Below are 22,554 nucleotides of genomic sequence, written 5' to 3'. Positions count from 1 at the left end.
TTTATTTTTACATTCAAAATAAATAAAAAAATAAAAAATGGAATAGAGAGAGAGAGAGAGAGAGAACATTAATGGAAATCCACCTTCTTAAATTTCTTGGAATTTAGACTGGGAATTATTTTTCAATTAGGTAATTTTCATTGGAAGACATTTAATAATTCATAACACAACTTGACTAGTCTTATAAGATGGTATTATGACCAATTTAAAGTTTGGATACCAAAAAGTAACTAAATTGATTTAGTCATCTAGTTATTTTTGTAAGATTGAGATCAATGAAAATGAAATAAGATTAGTGTGAAGCAGCCAATGGTATGAGTCATTAGAAAAAGACTATCCAATAATATTTGTGATTGAAAAATGATGATATCTTACAATGTATGAAAATGAAAAAAAAAAAAAAAAATTCTCCTAGAAAAATCAAATTTTAAAATTAAATAAAGGAAATTAGAAAAACAAGGGGGAAAAAATGTAAATATGTCAAAATAAAATTGAATAATCCTTAAATACTATTTTTTTTTTTTACCTTAATCTACTTGGTTTAGTATTATTAGGCTTGTGACATCTTTTGAAGATGACTCTATTTTATTAAGGAAAAATCTCAATTTAAGAGGATTCTTCTCTTTTTAGATAATTATTTATTTGAATAAAGGATAAAAGAATCAATTGCAATTTAACTAGAATTAAGATTTTCTTTTTTTCTATTTAAAAGATTAAAGGTCATTATAAAGAGATAAAAAAAAAAAAAAGAAGAGACCAAGGAGAATAGCTTATGTAATAATTTCAAATTTATAGTAGTGGACTTTTCAAACCCTTAGACTTAGATATGTTTGTTGAACCATATAAAAAATAATGGTATTCTTTTCTTTTTCTATATTTTTTCGTTTTTGTGTTAGTTTAATAATAAAAGCATGATCGAAGTCAATTAACCACAAAATTAACCTCCACAATTGGCATCGTCCGTGAGAACAAACAAGGAACTATAAAAAAAAAACACATCTATGGCCAGGATATCATTCAGGAATTTGGGACTGCCCCAAAATCAGTCCATCACAAGGTTAAGGTTTTGCAATTTGGGTTTGAATGGAACGTACATGGACAGTTGTAGATCTTTGATGGAATGATCGAGGTCTATCCCAATTAAGTTTAGTTGTAAATCACCATAAATTAGCATAAATCTTTTTTTTTTTTCTTGTAAGCATTCATTAAAAGAAATCTATATATCTTTTCATTCAAATGGCAACGTCGATCACTTTCTAAGCCAAGTGGCATTTTATCTATTTATCAATGTTATGCCACGGATGCTTCATTTGGATTTGGTTATCAATTTGCACAAGAATATGATTTTTCTTCCCCAACACAAATCATGGTCAACCTCTGGTAAACTAAGGTTGATGTCCTCCCTCAAAATAAAGTTGTTACAATTACCATAAAGCCCCTTACCCACAATTGGAGGAATGCTTGTATTTCATAGGAAAAATAGTAAAATAAATTATAGAGCAGAAGTTACCCATACCATACCATACCTCCAAGAGAAAATAAGAACAGTATTTCATTCTTTCTATAAAAACAATCAATGGCTAACATTCAAACTAATGTGCTTATTACAAGTCATGACTGCTCTCCACTGGCAAGCTGAGCCAGGGAGTCCAAAAGATGTAAAATTTCACTAACATAATAAACAAGAAAGCAAAACTGGCAAGAAAAAATAAAAAAATATTCGGCGTTGGACAAAGACAGAACTCACTTCTATAGATCATCACTTCCATGCTTTCTTTCCCCGGAACTGTTTGCCAGCCAGCCGTGATTGTTTCTTTTTCTCTTGTCGCGATCGTGCGACCTTGGCTTTCTTTGCAGCTAGAGGCATTGCCTTCTTGTGCTCCTTTTGCCGGTTGCTCAAACCACCCGTCTGTTATCCATATATCATGGCACAGCACCAAAATGCAATCAGAGGATATTTAAGAAAATGGAGACTCTTTGGTTACCACTTGAAGCATGACATTTGCTAGCAACCATGAAAATGTTTGGGTATTCCTAAGAATACCACCCTATTAAATTGGTGATATTAGGTTTAACCCCCTTGATCATAAGTCAAGGAAGCTATTTCTTGATGATTTAATGGTGAAATTTTGATTTAGTAATTTAGGTATTTGAAGAGTATTTGAAATCAAAAATTAAAATTTCACCGTAAAATCATCAACAAAAAGCAACATTGACTTATGATCGCCGGGGGGGGGGGGTGTTTAGACCTAATAATGCATTAATATCACCAATTTACCAGGGGGGTATTCCAAAAATACCCATAATGTTTTCTGAAGCCAGGTCCGATTCTGGCCAACTTGGCAAGTTAATAGGTCAGCGTATGGATAATATTGTTACAGGAACATCAGAATATTATTCGGTTGTCAAAAAAAACAAATCAGTAACATAGTGGTGTTGTGCCACTTTTGCTTTCATGCATAGGTGGGAATTGTTGTTTCTTATAGCCCAAATTCTTAAAATTCAAGACAATTTCCATTTCTTAGCAACTGATGATAATTGTCCCTTAAAGAGTCTTTGGGCTCAACTCATGCTACATAATTCTGATAACCAGTAACAGACTTTCCAGATATAAGTAGAAGTTCAATAATATAAATTATGAAAATTTAAGCATATAAAAGTAGCACAACACATACCTTTTTCTGTTTAACAGCAGCTCGGGCCTGGTACTTCCCTCTATCCTCCCTCCCTGCTCTAACTAATGCTAGCCTTTCTTCCTTGTTTAGCTTTCTTCTTATGTTTATCTGTAAAGCAGAATTATGAGCATGCTATACATATAATGTTGAAAGGATACCAATTTCCATAGGAACTATGGCAAACTCAATTTGGAGAAAAGAGAAAAGCAATAATAAACTATAGGGCACAACAGCCTATAAGGAAATAGTGGACTTACCTCAAGTTTAGCTGGGTCCATTGGCTTAACACTTAGCTGCTCAGAACTAGGAATCTTAAACGTTGCTGACTTTGCATCTGAACCCTTTTTTAACAGTCCATGCTGAGTCAAAGCAAGCTTTGCATCTTTCTTTGCCTAATATATAACCCAAATAAATAGACGAATAATGGAAGTTAGAAAAATAATCATCAAAGTATTTACATAAGGGCTAAGGCTTTTGACATTTGTTAAGGCATAATAGGTGAATTATGTTTTCCATTGCAGTATGTTTACTGTGTTACGGTGATGCTTATTTTCCAACAGGGTTTATTCAACAGGTACAATCAAAGGCTCAAGAATGTAAATTCAAAGTCAGTTTTCTCTTGATCTACAGATTAAGGGGTTTGGATATCTATTGAGCCCTTAATGGAAGAAGCTTAGAAATTTTTCCTTGGGAAAAATCTTCTACTGTTTTGGAATTTTCAAATAATCCCAAACAGTAAAAAATTATTCATTACAAAAATATTTTTCAGGAAAATTTTTCTAAGCTTCCATAAAGGGCGTTATAGAGTTTGGGCACTGCAAGCTCTATAAATTTCATTAAAAAAGAAACATACCTTTAGCTCTTTAATCCGTTGGAAATCTTCATTTGAAAGAAAACCATCAGTTAAGTCTGATGATACATGATCCATATGTGCTCCTGCTAATTTCTTTAAATCCCGAAAGCTTGTATCTGCAGCAGTCATTTGTCCATCGTAATCATAAAACTTCCTCTTCCGTGCTTTAGATTGTCCCTTATCTACCACGTCCTCCCCCTCCCCCTTATCATCACCATCAGATTCTTCCTCCTCTTCTTCATCATCATCATCAACATCGTCAACACCATCAGATTCTTCCTCATCATCATCATCATTATTACAATCTTGTCCTTCATCTATTTCATCATTTTCTTCCTCGCTGACACTGTCAACCCCCACAACAAGTGACTGATTTTGTTCATCATCAGTAGTGAAAGCCTTCTCCTCATCATCGGAGACTCCGACACTGAATGTGGATTCACCATCGCTGTCGCCATCATCATCATGATCTAGCAACTCAACATCAGGAACATCGCTGGCAACATTCACTTCTCCAAATGCTTTTGGCTTTGCCTTTGGGTTAGTAGGGTGCCCATGATCCTTCTTAACCAGCAACGAAGGGCACACCTGTATAAGAAAATTAAATACTTTAACCATCATCAGCTGGTTCGCTGATAAACAAAACAATGAAAAGAGAATAATAGCCCAATAAAACGGCTTTTTTAGGACCTCTCTGAACAAAACGATCAATGAACGAGATGCTGTTGAAACTGCTTTTTCATGCGACTTCTTATATAGGACAAGGTCTTGCAGCAAATCCTCTGTCATCAACTAGTTGACAAAAGAAGAAAATAATAATTAGAGAGTTAGAGCAATTTGATGGGGTTACAAATGCATATATTTGCAGAAGGCGTGAGTACCAAACAGAAGAAAGGGAAAATGATTGTGGAGAATATTAGCAAGGAAACTGGACCATAAAACTTGGAAATGAAAATCAGTTCTAGGCTAATGAACACATCTACAACTAGTGAAGGCTTGGAAAGAAGCCCAAGAAGGATAAAATAAATCTCATAATTCAGGTAAACATCAAGGCACACATGTACAATAAATCAAGGCTTTCAAAAGAACAGGTGCTAAAGGATAACAAGGAAAGAACACCATATGGCTAAGTAACAAGGATTTAAAAAAAAAAAAAAAACAAGCATGTGTGGAATATATTCTCTTTAACCCAAAAATTAGGAAGCTCTTCTATTGTCATAAATATGAAGCAGGTCAATAGTCCGCACACAATCAACAGTATGAGTGTTAACATGGTAAGGGTGCACATGAAAAAGAAACCAACAAAGCCACAAATGGATAGAGAAGTATACCAAAGGCATGCGAAGGCATATCTCCCTTACTACATTCAGTCCAACAGCAATTGCCTAGCAAAAGCAATGTAGCTTTAAAATCAAATCATAGCCAACACAAAGAAATACTCAACTGAAACAAAAGACATATCAAGCAATACCTCTGTACGGGAACGATCATGTACAAATTGGTTTACTACTTGTCTGAATAATGGTTCAACTGCATCTGGAGGCACCTAGTTAAGATAATATCAATTGGACCAATCAGAACAGATCTACAAAGGGGGTGGCATGATTATAAAGGAAAAGTAGTAAAATTGTAAATTGAAGCAAGAAAGAAAAGTTATGGACTATAGCATTAAGAGCTAAACAATAAAAAGCACAACCATATCATGGCAAGCCTGGACTGCTGCCGCAAGCAAATCTGTGACATCACGTTGATGAGGCTGCCAAAATACCAATATGCAGTCAAATACTAATATGAAGCTTGAAAAAGAAAAGCAACTCTTACACGGAAAAAAGAAAGAGAGATAAGAAAAGAATGGCTAATTTAAAGCATAATCTACAAGGTATACCTGAACGTATTTTTGAAGAAAAGGATAGAAATTCAACAAGATCAAGCGGTGGAGCCCAATAGTTCGAGCAATTACTTTCAACATCATCATCTTCACCTGAAAAAAAAAAAAAAAAGCATTCATATATGATGTGACAATGGGTTGAGTATTTCATTAAAAATGAGGGGAAAAAATAGTTCGGAAATGATGTGTACAAAGAATTATTGGCATAAATGGTTGAAATTATGATCTCAAAGCTTGTAATTGATAAAGCTACAGATCCTACCACAAATCGTTGCATCTTTCAACTAAGTATTAAAGTTCAATACGTAACTAATAAGGTTTAAATCTTGAGCCAATTTTTGGATTAAAATTTCCAAAAGCAGGAATATTAAACCAATTTCCCAACATGAAAATAAGTATATTATTCACGTGGAAAAAATGCAACAGAGAAGGGACATTTGGTTTTGACTCCGACATACATACAAGTTTTATGGAAGTTGGTTCATAGGACTTAAACTCTACGATTCTTTGCCTCCACTTCAAAACACCCCATCCTAACATGTAAGGTGTTCACCCTTTATCTTATTGATTTTCTATGGAAAATCCTCCATGTACTAATTCATTTCGTTGTTAAACACGACCATTTGCTATTAAAAATTAACTTTTATAATGTTTTGGAGTATATTATACAGAAATGTTTTCTGCGACTTTTAATATATTCATTTATTATTTTGGTTTTAAAAGGACAAATTTAAGTTCAAATATAGATATAATATTATATAATACATATGTACAGAAGTGCCAGCATTTTGGGTGTCATGACCTGTATTTTTATAATAAATAAAAATATCAAATATATATTCATTAGGGGTGTATGTACACGTAGTTGTATACATATATATATGTATATAACTACGTGCACATATTTAAGTGTATGCATATATGCGTGTATGTGTGTGTGTATGCGCGCACACACATAGGGTAAATGAATAATTTGACCACTAATAAATTATGATGTGTGTATATACTAAGATAAAGTATATTCTACACATAACTTACGTTGGATCTAATTTCATTAAGATTAAGAGTTAAATTTAATTATACCTTATAGATATTAGGGTGACATATAATTACATAGATCAAGAGACACAGGCATGTTGGACCCACTTTTATTATTTGATTTCATTAAGGTTAGGGGTTAAATTTTAATCATAGCTTGGATATTGGGGTGCTACATGTCACTACATAAACACCTAGGGGCAAATTAACATGTGGGACCCACTTTTGTTGTAAAATCATGCATGTGGAGCATGTGGAATCCACTTTGTAATGAATAATGTTGGAAATCCCAAGGAAGCCATCCATTTCATAAGAATCAAAGTGGGACCCACTTATTTTGACGAATGAATGTGAAGAGCTTAGAGTGTCGAACCCACCTTTTATTTAAATAAATAAATATATAAAAAATAATAAAAAATAAAAATAAAAACATTATGAACACCCAAAGGGGGACGTTCCATAGTATGAACACTCAAGGAAATTTTTATTTGTTTCATGTACTTGAGTTTGGAAGAAAAGTTGGATTTTTAATCTAATTTATGGGAAACATGAAAATCAAAATAAATGAGAAGTAAGAAGAAAATTTAACTCATGTATGGAATAAATGAAGCATCAGTTCACTTAGGACTTGGTTCAATGGCCCAAAGCCAAACCATTATCTATAAACACCTCTCTTAGTTTTCACATTTTTGGCAATATCCTAGAGAATTAGTGTAAGGGAAAAGGAGGAAGAAAAAGAGATAGGAAGAGAAAGCAGAAAAGGAGATCAAGTGAAAGATTAGAAAGAAATCTCGAATGAGGAGAGTAAAAGATCAATCATTATTTAGGCAAATGGTTTTATTCCAACCCTTCTATTTTGGATTTAAACTTATGATTACGGGTTAATCTTATGTTGTATTATAACCTATAGATCTATGTTTTTCAAAACAAAATTACTACAGAGAGATAAATTTGAATTTCTTGTAAATTGAGAAATTACAGCCCAAACTTGTTTTGATGATATCTCAGGCTCCAGATACGAAATTAAGCAAACTCAAGTTATGAAGTTAACCACTCAACAAGACCTACATTTTATTAAAGATGCCCAGTCCCAATTCTCTCTACTAAGTTCAGTAAAAACATTTTAACATTGTTGTCCCAACCTATATTCTGCAAAATTTCAGATTTATAGAACTGTACTGAGATGCCCATGACTTCTAAATTGGTTGGAAGAATAAAACAAACCATACGTCTAAACCCATCTAGTCTTCATGAACTACAAATCTCTAGAAGGACCTCTGTCCGTATTTCCATTATATCCAAAGCAGAAATGACATCAAAGGTGCTGACACGTGAAGAGTGTCAAACCTGCACATAGAACAGACCTGTTTTAAAATTGTTCCAACTCCCATTTCCGTCGATGAAATTCTATGCTTCTTGATTTTATCATGTTTAATTTCCAAATATCTACAACTCTCACAAAGAAGTCAGAATCCATTACTTTTTAGATTTTTCATGAAAAGTGTCAAAGATCGCTAAGTGGTCACATAAAATTAATCTATGATCTAAAGTTTAAATTACAAACAAAAGGGTTAGAATAAAATCACCTACCTAAATAATAGTTGATCATTCACTCTCCTCATTCGAGAATTCTTTCTAATCCTTCATAAGATCATCTCCTCTTCTCCTTTCTCTTTCTCTCTCTTTCCATTTCTCTTCCCCCCTCTCTCACACTAATTCTCCATAATTCTTCTTTTCTAAGATTGTGCCAAGAATGTGGGGCTAGGAAAGGTAATTATAGAGAATGACTTGGCTTTGCGCCATTGAACCAAGTCCTACATGAACCGAGGCTCCATTTATTTCATACATTCATTAGTTAAAACAAGTGGGTCTCACTTTGGTTCCCATACAATGGACGACCTCCTTTGGATTTCCAACATTATTCATTACAAAGTAGACCCCACATGGTCCACATACATGATTTTACAACAAAAGTATGTCCCATATGTTAATTTTTCCTTAGATGTTTATGTAGTGACATGTGACACCCCAATATCCTAGTTATATTAAAATTTAACTCCTTGCTTAATGAAATCAATCGATAAATGTGGGTCCACATGCCTATGTATCTCTTGATCAATATAATTACGTGTGGCACCCTAATATCCATAACATATAATTAAACTTGAATCCTAATCTTAATGAAATTAAATAAAATCTAAGTTATGCATATAATATACTTTATCTTAGTATACACACACATCATAATTTATTTATTTTTGATAGGTAACACATCATAATCATAATTTATTAATGATCAAATTATTCATTCACTCCCCTATGTTATGTGTATTATATATATACATATATATACATACACTTATAACTATGTGTACATACACCCCTAAAGAATATATGTAACATATATATTTGAAATTTTTATTTATTATAAAATACAGGACATGACATTCTCCCTTTTTTTTTTTTTGATCGATAAAGATAATTTTATTAATAGAAGGAAAAACAAGGGGGGTTGAGAGGACCAACCCAAAACAAAGAAAAGAAACATGGCACGAAAAGCAAAAAAACAAAAGACAAGCAACTAAACTCTCACGACAATGAATAAATCCTGTCCCATCTCGCAACAAAATCTTCAAAGAAGACTCCCTTAAACACCTTATATAGTTTGCTCCAAGAAAACATGAGCTCCAAAATAGAAAAAACTAAACCCTCCAGTGTAGAATCTTTTCTTTCAAAAATGCAGCGGTTGCGATGATTCCAAATACCCCAACAAATTGCGAAATGAGTTTGGTTCTCAAATTAAACGTCTATGATTAATTGAATTGTTGTGGATGCATGATTCAAATTTCATCTTCTTGCTCCAATCTATGTCCCTTACAAGGTGTTGAGCTACTAATAATTTCTAATTTATTCACCTCTTATATTTCAATATTCTTTATTAAGTTCCTTCACATAATATCATAATTGACCGAACTTAATCTTGTCCATGACTACACTCGTCTTCATTTATTTTATTCCTAGTACGTCTGCTTCCTTGATAATAGCTTAGATATTTGTTGGCTCATTTTAGAACTAGGGAGTTGATGATAATACCTCAAACTCCTGGGTTTTGAAAAAGATTGGCACCGATACATTCATTTTCCCTCAAATTCTAAACCCATCTAGTTTTTTTGTTTTTATAAGTCTAAACCTATCTAGTTTTCATGTACTACAAATCTCTAGAAGGACCTATTGATGCTTATTGATTCTATCATGTTTAATTTCCAAATATCTACAACACTCATCAAGAAATTGGAACCCACAATTGTTTGGATTTTTTTCATAAAAAGTGTCACAAATCGCTAAGTGATCACATAAAATCCTATTAGTACTTTTTTTTATTAGTAATGAAATTTATTGATGAAGTAGTCGAGAAGACCAACTAAAGATACAAAAACAAACTAAGGTAAGGAAATAGAACATACCCAATCCCAACGAGCAACAAAGTCCTAAAAAACCTCCCTTAAAATCATTAAACGTCTTACACCAAAAGAAGATACAAGAAAGGTCCGACAATGAAACACTTGAAGCATCTAAACCCTTGTCTTCAAAGCATATGTTGTTTTGCTCCTCCCAAATCCCCCAACAGATAGCAAACGAGGTAAGCATCCAAAGCACTCTCTTGGCATCAAAGAAAGAAGAGCCCCAACTCTTGCCAAGACTGCAACAGGGACAAAACTGGACCGAGGAGGCAACCCTCCACTCCAAACCTACCCAGGAAGAAGCTCCAAACATGTCTCACAAAAACGCAATGCAAGAGAACATGATCAATAGATTCCTCGTTCCTCAGGTAAAGCAAACAAACATTGGGCCCTCACACAGTTTTGAGCATAAATTGGTCCATGGTTAAGTGCTAGCTCAAAATAGCCCACCTAATGAAAAAAGCCATCTTTAGATGGACTTTCTGACCCCACACCTCCTTTGCCGGGAAGCTAATAATTACAGGCATCAGGGACTCATAGAATAAGCTTATTGAGAAGGCCCCTGAATTGCTACTTACCCAGCAACGAGTATTTAAAGCCTTAGTGTTGACCCCCGTTCCTTCCAGACACTATAAAAGCAAAGTCACCCCTTCCAGTTCCCAATCATCTATGTTCCTTCTAAACTCGAGGTCCCACACTAGCGCACTTTCATCTTGGTTAAGAAAAGAACACACTGGTAATCCCCTCTTTGTAGATAACAAAAAAAGTTGGGGGGAACATCAACATAAGCAGGGTCCCCCCACACCAAATATCTTCTCAAAAGCAAACTCTTCCCCCCCCCCCCCCCCCCCCCGAGCCTACCATAATTCTGATTCTCTTTCAGAACTCTGCTAGAACATATCAATCTTGAGTATATCTTGAGCATATTTTTAGTATATCTTGGCAATATACCTTGAGAGGCACATGTTTCCTCAAGAAAGGTTGATCCTAGTCGAGAGCAACAAACTAAGATAAACGATCGACAAAAATTTAGAACGCAAGGAAAAATAAGAATTATTTGTATCAGTATTTTTATTTGATTTCTCGTTGTGACTATATGATAAATTATCTGATTTTTGTATAGGTTAAATTCGATATAGAACTGTTAGAATACTATTGGGCTTCATAGCTCTTTTGCATTTTATGTTAGCAGATGGTAGGGAGAGTTAGACGAATGTTGGAAATCAACTGTTGAGATGGACTTAGTTTGAACATGCTTTCATAGTCATATAGCGATTTGCATGTTTAAGGATAGTTTATTTTATTTTTATAAGCATGTTTAAGGATAATTGTAAGGGTTTATTGTAGTTTCAATGTAAGAACTCATTATAATAATGAAAAGTATCGCTTCTGCAAATGATGAATGGAACTTCGATATTTATATCTAAGTTTCTTGGGGAAATTTAGATATAAAAATTGGGGTCGTGACACTGGGCTTCTCAAAGGCTTTATGTCAGCAAAGGCTTTATGTCAGATACCTTGTACCCTTGTCAGAGAGAAAAACCCATGTTCAAGTCCTTGTTACTTAGGTATCCACTACTTCTATTCTTGCAAATGCCAAGAAAATATAACAGAACAAGATGAACTTGATAAAGTCAAATACATTCCTAAGAATTTATAACGGAGAGACCCAAATCAAGAAACAGGAAAGAAATGAATTAATAATGAAAAGAAAAATTAAAGTATCTACCTCAAATCGCTCATTGCATGTTTGAAGATGTGAAAAAAGCTTCTCTACAAAGCCCTGCAAATGGGGGATACAAATCAGAAATCTCTTTGCATCCAATTAACATATTTATCAGGCTGAGGATAAGAATATGGTAGCAAACTAACCTGTGAGTCTTTCAAATGATTAAGTGGTGAATAGTAATTTGGACTAGTTTTTTCTGATGAAATGCGTTGCTGCCTCTTCATGCTGTGAACTGCACGCTGCAATTTAGCCTGTTTTTTCTTCTTGCTAGAAATTGTGCCTTTGTGATGTACCTAAAATCAAGGATACGAAAAAGATTATAAAACTTGTGAATTTCTTGAATCTAAGGGAAAGTAGCAATGTATGCTTCATTGAATAACAGTGTTGGAAATCTGATGGATTTTAGCCATTTGATATATAGTGACATTTGCTTCAAAATACCGTACCAACTTAACGTTTCTTGAGAAGTAGAAGAAAACAGCGGGAACAATATGCCAAGATGACATTCACCATCATTTTTTAATCAACCTCCTTTAATTTTTTTGAAGTGAGAAGTGACTTGGTCAGTTCCACAAACATAGTTGTAGGCCAGACTCAGTTATTTTTTAAAATCACACTTTCCAAATTTCAGGCTATGCAACTTAGATATGGAAACCTGTTTAAGTCAAATACACTGATCTGATAGTTTTAAGATACAGGAGAGTTCCCAATCAATTGAATTGGATGAAATCTGACCCTATGGCCCCAAAGCTACTAAGTACAATGTTAAATATTACAAGAAATTTTCAAGTAAATTTAGTTCATAAAAGTATATTGCATCAAGTAATTCAGTTCATAAAAATATATTGCATCAAGTAATTCAGTTAGAAGGTTCTTTTTATCACGTAAATAATTTGATTAGATAAGTTGATCTGCACTGAAATTTATATGACGAATACAAAGATAAATTGACACAATAAAAGTAGAATATTGATGCACAAATGACCTTATACACAGCCTCCCTGCCAAGAACAACTTGAGGCTTTTGAGGAGTTATATTGTCTTCACCAGCAGAATCTTCACTATCATCTGCTTCTTCTATCCGCTCATAACCAAGAAGAAATGATAGAGCAGCGATCATAATCCTGAAAGATTCACATATTAGTTTTTTATTTGGTTATTCAGGACTGGCCATGACATGTTGGAGATGTAGTATGATATATTACCTGGAAGAAGGATGAAAACATGCTGTGCAGGTTGCATTTGCTGTTCTATCATCAAACCATACCCCTCTCTGGTGAAGATCGCAAAGTTCAATAAGAGACCTTTTAGCTTTAGCTTCATCCTCTTCCTGCATAAACAGAAAATTTTCATGAATTAGGTATAGCTACGTTAGGCTTGCATTGTCGTTCCTAAGCCTAGATAAATGAGGGTTGTGTGAGATTATGATGTAGGGTAGAACACACAAACCTAAAGTTTATATTAAAAATCTGGTTCTAGGGTGAAATCCCAAGAACTAAGAGTAATGAAGAATCTCTATGTCGAGCAAAACGGACAAGAAACTTCAATCTAGATTTGAGATTGATGGAAATCAATCGCAAACACTAAAATTAAGAACCAATATCGGACTCTTATGCTCAAAAAAACAAAGAAAGGGAAGAAAAGCCTCTTCTTTTATTAATCAATCTTCCAAAAAACTTATTTCACTAAATTTGTTTATTGGAGCTCCTTATATTGATAAATCCATAACAACTTAGAAACCTTCTAAAATATTAAAAAGTAACTTCCTAATCTATCTATTATATATTACCAACCTTCTAACCCTATTAGAACTCAATTTGGACATCTAATTATAACCTAAAGAATAAAAATGAATTTAAAGAATATAAAACAAATTAGAAACTAACTAGGAAAAAAAAATTCTAAAATTGAAATAGCAACTAACTAAGACCACTTAAACAACTTAACAAATAGAAACTCAATAAAAGAAAGAGTCCTAAGAGAAGTTGGACTAGATCTTGTGGACTGGTCAAAACTTGAATCGAGTTGACTCGGTTTTGACTGATTTGACTCTGTCAATGTTCCTGATTTCTTTCTACACATCTTAACACGATCATAGGTATTGAGATAACTATTGGCAAACCTATCTACATCAAATTAACAGCTGGTATAAAATCAAGGTTTAAAATATCAATTGAATATTTCGATTAATTAAAAAAACGATACGGTGTCAGCCAATACATTCAATACAAACCAATAATTCGGACACATACCTGATACATTCCTGAAACATTCAATGTTTTGAGGTCAATGTTTCATATCAATCTTGGCTGATACCGATACATATCGGCCAATACATTCCGATATTTTAAACCATGTATGATTAGTGTCAACCTTAACTTGCCCCTCAATATTTAGTATATGGATGATGAAAATTTTTAAAGAAATCACTACTGAATAGTTTTTTCTTCACCGATAAAGCATAAAAAAAAAATCATGGAAGAAAATCATGGCTGGGGATTGTTTCTTGAATTTAGACATGTAAAAAAAACACTACCAACAAGAAAGTATTACCAACCTGTAGCATTGAAAATAGGGTATTCTGAAGTCCTCAATTTGTAGATTCATTTTTATGCTTCTGGTTCAAGCGCCGAATACTGTGAACAACATGAGAGAATGCCAATTTCCTCAAGGCCCTATCACCTAGAGTTTGAAGTTCCATGAATAATGCAAGGTTTTCACCAATATCGACTATCTATAAAACAAGAAATGTGTCAAAGTTAGTGCATGATTTGATATCATAAAATCATATCAATTACAAAAAAATGAAAAGATTCTAATAAAAGCTTGTACTACCCCAAGAGGTTGACCTAGTGGCAAGCCAAGCCATGATAAGCTCCTCAGGAGGGGCAGGTCAAGTGATCAAAACCCCACGAAACAATGAATTCTTTGGGGCTACCCTCCAGGGTCGAGTTGACCCTCGTCTCAACCAGTTGCAACTTGCACGTAGGACTTTCCAAGGGGGCAGTGCGTGTGACTGTGGGATTAGTCTCACCCGAAAGGTGGGGATACCACTATAAGCGGAAAAAAGAAAAGATTGTACAATATGGAAACCGTAAATAGTGTCACTTCAGTGGAACACTGCACACATTAGTTAAGGTGGTTCTTAATGAATGAATGTTCACCTGAACTCTGATTTTTGGAAGTTTTCGAATTTACCCGATTTGAATTTATTACGCAAAAGATGAGGGTATTTCAAAATGCAAACAATACTTCAAAGAACGAACTTTGCTGGTTGTCATTTTGCATCGTATATTACTGAAACATTATGTTTCGGCCATATGGTTTTTTTCCATCAACATCAATATGTCTGTTAACCACATAAATTCTCTAATGACGGGCTTAAAAAATTGCTCCTTTAGAGCATAACTCATATCCAATGTTTAAAATGTCGTATCGATTGAATGTTTCAATTAATGAAAAAATCGACATGGTATTGGCCGATACATCCAGAAACATTAAATGTTTCATATCAGTCTCAGCCGAATTCCGATATATGTCAGCCGATACATTCCGATATTCTAAACAATGCCCATATCAGAGATATTGGTACTTTACTCTAGACCAAAAGTAAGTTTTCCAAAGGGCTTATACTCATATGCTAATAAATAACAAACATTTCATGTGAATCTCATAAATTCAAACTTCAATTGCAGCAACAACAAAAAAATCAATTAAACTCATTTAATAATATATATATATATATATATATATACCTTTCGATTAATGAGGAGAATTAGGCCTTGTGCGAGATGACACCGAAGAGACGACGGGAGAGACCGTGCCGCCGAATGAAGAAAACCAGAGATCTTTTGGGGGAAATCAGAGAGATGAGTGAGGTAAAATGGAGTGACGTGAGATAAGAACATGGCCATTTCACCGAGTTCCTTTGCAACAGTAGGGTCTCCACCAACGCCACTGATCGAATTGAAGTTCAAAGCTGCTTGTTGTTGGAAGAGACGAAGAGAGGAATCAAAGTGGCGACAGAGGAGGATTAGTTCGGATTCGTATCCTTCTGGATCACATTTCATCGTCGATTTAAGTGTTGGAAGGCTCAGCTTCTCTCCGCTTCGACCAGAAGCCATTAAAGGTTCTGGCGAGAGATCAGGGAGACCGTGACATGATCGATTAGAACTAGATGACATGATCTTCTCTACTGATTTGGGGATTCTCAAATCAGAAATCTGAACAGAACCCTAGAAAAACCCTAGAAAGGGTATTAGCTGAAGTGAAACCTGATAAATAGCTAAAAAAACGGATTAATGGTTTCCGTTTTGATGGCTGCCTGTTTGCCAGGATCAATGGCTGGAGAACGATCACCTAGAGGAGTTCGATCTTCTGGGGTAGCATGGGCGAGTGATGTGGTTTACGCTGTGTTTGGATTGAGGGAAGGGGAGGGAAGGGAAGAGAAAATTTGCAATTTTCTCTTCTTTTCTCCTGTTTGGATTGTTAAGTGAGGAGGGAAGAGAAGAAAAATGGAGGGAAGGGAAGGGAAAATTGGCCAAATTTTGTTCCCCCCAAAATCGGAGTGACGAGGAGGGAAAGGAAGAGAACATATTTTCTATTCCAAAATTGCCCTCACTCTTTTATAAAATTTCCAAAAGAAATAGATATTGACAGGTCGTTTATTACTACTTACACCCCAAACACAATCAAATTGCAGAAACCCTACGCATGTTAATCTTCTTCTTCAAAATCAAATTGCAGACCAACTGAGAGAGGAACGAGGGTTTCTCATCGATCACACCAAGGTAATCGATCTCTCTCTTTCTTTCTTGATTTTGATTTAACAGAGATTGATCGATCGATCGGTTCGTGCATGTTTCCATTAAAGATATATCGATCGATTCTCTCTTTGGATGGATTGTTTGTAACATCTAGGTTTTGGATTGAGCTTTCCCCCTTTTCATTTTAATCTTTTTTTGATTTCCAGAGATTAGAGTTCTTTTTATGATTAGAGAAGGGGCGATGTGGAACTACTCCAGAAGAAATCATCTTCGACATCTTTTCAAGGCTTCCTGTGAAGTCTCTGTTACTATTCAGGTCTATATGTAAGTTTTTCTGCAACTTAATCAGTAACCCTAGTTTCGTTAAACTGCACATCAGTCGATCAATAGCTGAAACCAAGAACCTTGCTCTCATTAGAACGCCTCAAACCAACAGCCTTACTCTCATGTTAAACCATTCTCATCTCTTGTCTATAGATCTTGACTTTGATGAAACATCATCTAAAGAAGTAGTTGTGATCAATTATCCATTTCAACCTCCAGATAATCAGCCTAAAATAGTGAGTAGAGTTGATAGGTGCGTAGGTTTTGGATGAATGTAGGATAAGGAGATTGCTTAGGATGACCAATGTTTCCTGAAATAGACGGGTAAATGGTTCCCCCTTCGTATCTTTTTAATCCTAGAGATTTAAGGGGTAAGTGTGGAAGGTATGCTGATGATGGTGGTTGCAGAGAATGGTAGGTCAGTGGGGGTTTTGGTTACTAACTTTCTATTGTGTCTATAACAGTGGGATAGTACACCACAAGGTAGGCGTAACATGCATCGTTGCTAAAGGACCTGAAATAACGCAGTTTATGCTGGTCCTTCTCACCAATTATAGCCTTTAGTATCAATTATTTGTGTTAAAAATATCAATATCATGGTAAAAAGGGTCTAGATGGGATTATAATCTTGGTTATTGTCTTTCTTCCAAAATAGTGGACCCTTTAAAGGCTTCTGTAGTCCTCAAGTTGACTGTCTCATCCCATTTCATTTTACCTTTTTACTTGATTCTTTATGTATAATCTTGATTCAACATTGGGTGAAGTGCTGTAGTTTCTCTTCTTAAATTTGCCGATGATTTCATCATTATGATTTATAAGAGTAGTCCTTCCTTTAGAGAAGACAGGTTTTCCACATGCAAGACTTTTTTGAAACTTCTCCATTACCAGGTCCTAAAGATTGATTGTGTTAAGATTACTTATGGGTAAACCTACTTGCACTGTAACATATTATTGAAGGCCATCAATGTTTCTCCTTTAACGTGGATACCTGCATACTACTCATGCTTTGGCTCACCTTATGACATGTGACAATTTCAACACACTTTAGTTCTATGATACATAGATTCTAATTAAAGGGTGAAGCACCTGTGTTAATTTCCAATACTTCATCATTGACTCTAGTGTGGTGCTTTTGGGGATTTTCTCACCTTATAGTAAGAGATTGGTTAGCATTTATCTTCCTTTTGGGTTCTGTCCTGTCCAATCTAAATAGTTGTAGCAAATATACCACTAAACATAATTTTTTTGGTTTTTATTTTAATAGTGCACGTTTTAGTTGTAGCCTGTAGGCTATTTTTTTTATTCTTATCTTCTCATATTCCATAACTGACATCTTTTTAGCTGCATGGTGTTATTTTCTTAAAGGTAACATCCATGTGTACTGCAGAGTGCGGCCCTTATTACCTGACGATGGTGGTGGCAAAGAAACCCCGGTTGTCGGTTATCCTACATCAATAGAATCTCTTGGGCAAGGCATTGAATTGTTACAAAGTGGTAATCTTTATTCTGATACATCTGGTATTCTCCAGTATAAGCAAATGTAGTTAAGTTTCATGAAATCTTCATAAAACTTGAATTGCTTCTGTTGTGGTTTATTTTGGTCTCATCATAATTAGAATATGAGATACTCATACACTATTCCATTGCTAGCAGGACAAAAGCATCAATTTACATTTGATCAAGTATTCATGCACGATTCTTCACAACAAGATGTTTTTGTGGAAATCTCGCAACTGGTTCAGAGTGCCCTTGATGGTATAAGGTGTGTTCCCTTACATTTTACTCATTATATTGAGCTAGCAAAAAATGAGAATAAAATGCCTGGTGTATCCATGCAGCTTATTTTTTTTTAATTCTTCTGCTTCCTTATTTAGCTGTCTTGCTACTTCTGATAAATTCTCACACCCATTAAACTAGGGTAATTGACATTTAAATGGTGATTTTAGATGTAACAGGCACTCTATTTTTTTTATTTTTTTTGGTATCAGTAATGCTTATAAATATGAATTATACACCGAACAAAGTGACTTCTAAGACTTTTTAAGACCTTTATTGAAAATGTTCTTACATAAATTGGTAGGTGACATCGTAGCATGTTTGGACGAATCATCTGGTTGAGTGTGTTGTGGGGGGCTTGGGGGGGGGGCATTAATATTGTGGATCTACAGTCACAGTAATGTGACTATGTTGCAATGGGTTCTTTGCTATTACCTTATTTAGCCAATGAGAATCCAAGGTTCTATGCTCTTTCTTTCTGAAATGGTTTGTAAAAATCAATACACCTACTGGATTTTGATTGTTGCTAATTGCATTTGCTCGAATTGTTTTGTTTCAAATCCTAGTACATTTCTCATGGCAATTTGAACTTCTCAGTAAAAAGTGAGCTTTCTGAGCTGAGATGACTCATTTAATCTCCCCTCAACTTCTTAATTGTTTTTTCTGTTGAGAGAAATCACCTGAAGCTCTTGGACCATGACAGTCTATGGCTAATGATAAGAACCCCAATGTATTGCCTATTGACATTAAAAGCACAACTGAGATCGTCAAACATGCTTTCACAGTGATGTGTTTCGCCCATTTTTATAATAAGAATCACGAGCCATACTTTTCTGTATAGATGGACTTAAAAGTCATGTAACAACATTCCAAGAGTAACGGATGACAAGTAACATTTGTTGTTCTATATATTTAATGTAGGAATATGTAGAGCTTATGTATGGCGCAAGGTCAACCAACTAATGGGTAGGAGATATACTACTTTACAGTTTGGATGAGAGGACCTTCCTATCCAGAACTTTTCTCTTAATGTCTGCCAATATTTTTTCATTCTTTTGACCAACCAAAACAACATGGTTGGTCAGATATGGATATCCTTATTGGATTAGGTTCACTTGCCTCTTAGGAGATTTGGATTGCTTCAAGTAAATTGTGGATCTTTATTCCTTGCTTCTATACCATATATTTTGATAAATCATCTAATCATGTAGCTTGAAAAAGTTAGAAGTGCAATTTGATCATAAGTTGCTTTAGCGAGCCTCCACTACGGGATATCATTTTGTCTGCACCTTGGCACAGCAATGGCAATAAATTTGTTGGCAATGTCAGAGCTGGTCCTGTAGCAAATGCCTATGTTGAAGCTCATAACAGTAGGCCAGATTCTGGGATATCAGGTATGCAAATTTGAATACTTATGTATTGTTTAATTAATTACGATCCTCCTGTATAGTTACCTTTATCTAGAAACTTGGAATCAGCTATCTGCATTCTGTATGGATAGTTAATGTTCACAAACTGCTTAGTTTTGTTTCAAAGAAGGTGTTCTTTGGAGGAGTGGATGGGCAAGCTACTATCTGATATTAATTTATTTAGAAGTGTTCCAGTGGCATCCTTCCTTGAGCTAAACCCTGCTGCTAGGTCTTGTAGGTGTCTCCTAATGTCCTTAATGCATCATTTGTGCTTGGAAACATCTGTACTTCATTTTTTTTTTTCTTTGAACTTTCACACACACACACACACACACACACACACACACACACATATATATATATATATATATTAATAAGTATGACTTCCTATTAACATGTTGGTTCCACGTATTTTTCTTTCCAGCATTTCATGATATAAATCAGCAAACTTTAGAGGCAAAGCCTTCTGGAAACAGTGCAGTTTCTTTTCAACAAAGTTCAGGTGTTTCTGTGGTTGGTGGCAGTTCTTCCAAAACACTTGACTATGGTAGTGATAATGCATATGAGACATCTGAGCTTGGGACACCAAGGCAATAATTAAATAAACAATTTAAGTCTCCACTTCTTTGTTTCTAGTTCATAGCCTTATAAGTTTTAGTTCACAGTAGAATTGATGTACTTCAATGTGTGTTTCAAATGTTGATTAGCATTTCAAATTTTCATATTGACTTTAGGATGGATTGTCCACTATCCAAACATTTGTTAGTTATGCAAGATTATTTATTGTGCAGAGGGTTCAGTCCAACCTCTTTCATGGAGCACACAACTCAAGATAGCCATAGGTGTAGCTCGAGGCCTAGCATTCTTGCACGCATCCGAAAAGAAAATTATCTATAGGGACTTCAAGTCGTCCAATATCTTACTCGACGAGGTAAATTTACTAAATCATCGCAGAATTTGATATTAAAAGAAAAAAGTGTGTTTAATGCAATTAAATGTGCTTGTATTTTCTTTCTTTTGTAGTATTTTAATGCAAAACTATCGAATTTTGGTTTGGCAAAAGATGGCCCATTGCCTGGTGACACACATGTGACAACACGTGTAAAGGGCACATATGGGTATGCAGCTCCTGAATATATTGCCACAGGTAAAAAAATATCCTGGCTCCTTTTATGATCCCATACTACATAGCCATTCGACAGTCACCCCCGCCTAGCGGTTTGATGTACAAGGGCCCGAATCATGTTTTTCAAATCAACAAGTAAAGTTGCCCACATGTCACGGTCATGCTCATTGGAATAACCATGACATGTGAATGTGTGGATCTACACAACAAAATCAGTTAGGGCTGTCAATGGGTGGGTTAGGACTTGGTTGAGTCCTAACCCAAACCTAAAGAGGTAGTTACCTACTGAACATAGGTCCACTGAGCTCAAATCCAGTCCCAATGGGCCACAGTTAGGCTGATCGGATTTAATTTTTGATTTAATGCGTTTGAGTCATCTGAATTGGTGTGCATGCCCACAAAAGAAGAGTTAAAAATACTTGATAATGAATGAATAACAAATGTGCCCAAACTGAACAGGTCATTTATATGTGAAGAGTGATGTATATGGTTTTGGAGTAGTGTTGCTGGAGATGCTAACAGGCCAACGAGCAATTGACACAAACCGCCCAAGTGGGCACCATAATTTGGTGGAGTGGTTAAAGCCAATCTCTATCGGAGCGAAGAAAGCTTTCTAATATAATAGATCCACGGCTCGATGGTCAGTATCCTGTCAAAGGAGCAGTACAAGCAGCGCAACTCACTCTCAAATGCCTAGGGACGGATCCAAGAAACCATCCATCGATGAAAGAAGTTGTGGAAGCTTTGGAACGGTTGCAAACCATCAAGGAAAAGTCCAAGGAATCCCAAAACGGCTGCTTATTGGTGCCCTTTGAATTGTAATAAGAAGCTTATTGGTGCCTAATTGCTTCTAGTAGAGCCTGTTTAACAATGGAATTTCAATATATAATATGAATTTTGAGTTGTTTAGCTTAATTTGGAATTTGTTTTATGATTTTTCTTTTGTTTTTTTATTTTTTTATTTTTCTGATTTTTTTATTATTATTATTTTTTATTGTGATTGGTGAATTAGAGGACCGAGCTATTGTTTGTTAAATCTTCAAATTTGACGGTCATACTCTATGGAATTTTTTTTGTTTTTTTTAAGCTCATTCGCCAATAATTTGATAGTCCAGGGCCGTCAAAAAAAAAAATTCTACAAGAAAATATTTGACAGGCATATTTGACGAGAGGGTTCGTCAAATTTCTCAAAATTTGACGGGCTAAGACTGTCAAATATAGGCTTTTTTCACATAGTGAATGAACCATGTCACACCTAACAACTTGACCACATTTGTTAAAAAACAACTAACGATAAGGGGTTGAGTCAAACATGTGGCTTGGAAAGGTTAAGCAAATTAATTCAAAGATCAAGCTCCCAACCATCTGGCCCTTCAAGCTTTTACTGACAGTTGATCTTGTCTTCAACTTCTCAAGGTTCTTAACTAAGCTCTACTACTATGTTTTATATGGGGAAGGAAGAAATTTTTCTTGAGACTTTGTAAATATTTAGTATGGAATATCCCTTAT

General features: G+C 34.9%; 1 protein-coding gene and 1 pseudogene across 2 annotated transcripts; one reads left to right on the top strand and one right to left on the bottom strand.

Annotated features, from left to right (window-relative positions):
• Positions 1-1,534: 1,534 nt before the first annotated feature.
• Positions 1,535-16,055, bottom strand: LOC147389161 (uncharacterized). The gene is given in 15 exon segments (XM_086419952.1): positions 1,535-1,909; positions 2,676-2,783; positions 2,933-3,067; positions 3,529-4,116; positions 4,219-4,320; positions 4,860-4,913; positions 5,000-5,074; positions 5,225-5,284; positions 5,414-5,509; positions 11,645-11,698; positions 11,788-11,937; positions 12,630-12,768; positions 12,850-12,974; positions 14,202-14,378; positions 15,400-16,055. Coding segments are annotated over 15 exon segments (2,442 nt in total). The 5' UTR covers positions 15,829-16,055; the 3' UTR covers positions 1,535-1,759.
• A 219-nt stretch (positions 16,056-16,274) lies between these two features.
• LOC147389160 (putative serine/threonine-protein kinase PIX13) lies at positions 16,275-21,960 on the top strand (annotated as a pseudogene). Its single transcript, XR_015171062.1, has 8 exons — positions 16,275-16,434; positions 16,617-16,734; positions 18,122-18,228; positions 18,388-18,496; positions 19,810-19,904; positions 20,711-20,850; positions 20,943-21,066; positions 21,505-21,960. The product of XR_015171062.1 is annotated as a putative serine/threonine-protein kinase PIX13 (transcript).
• Positions 21,961-22,554: the final 594 nt, after the last annotated feature.

This window comes from Akebia trifoliata, chromosome 12, assembly GCF_017979445.1.
Source record: "Akebia trifoliata isolate Shusen 1 chromosome 12, ASM1797944v1, whole genome shotgun sequence".
Lineage (NCBI taxonomy): Eukaryota > Viridiplantae > Streptophyta > Magnoliopsida > Ranunculales > Lardizabalaceae > Akebia > Akebia trifoliata.
This window is presented reverse-complemented; position numbering and strand designations above follow the sequence as displayed.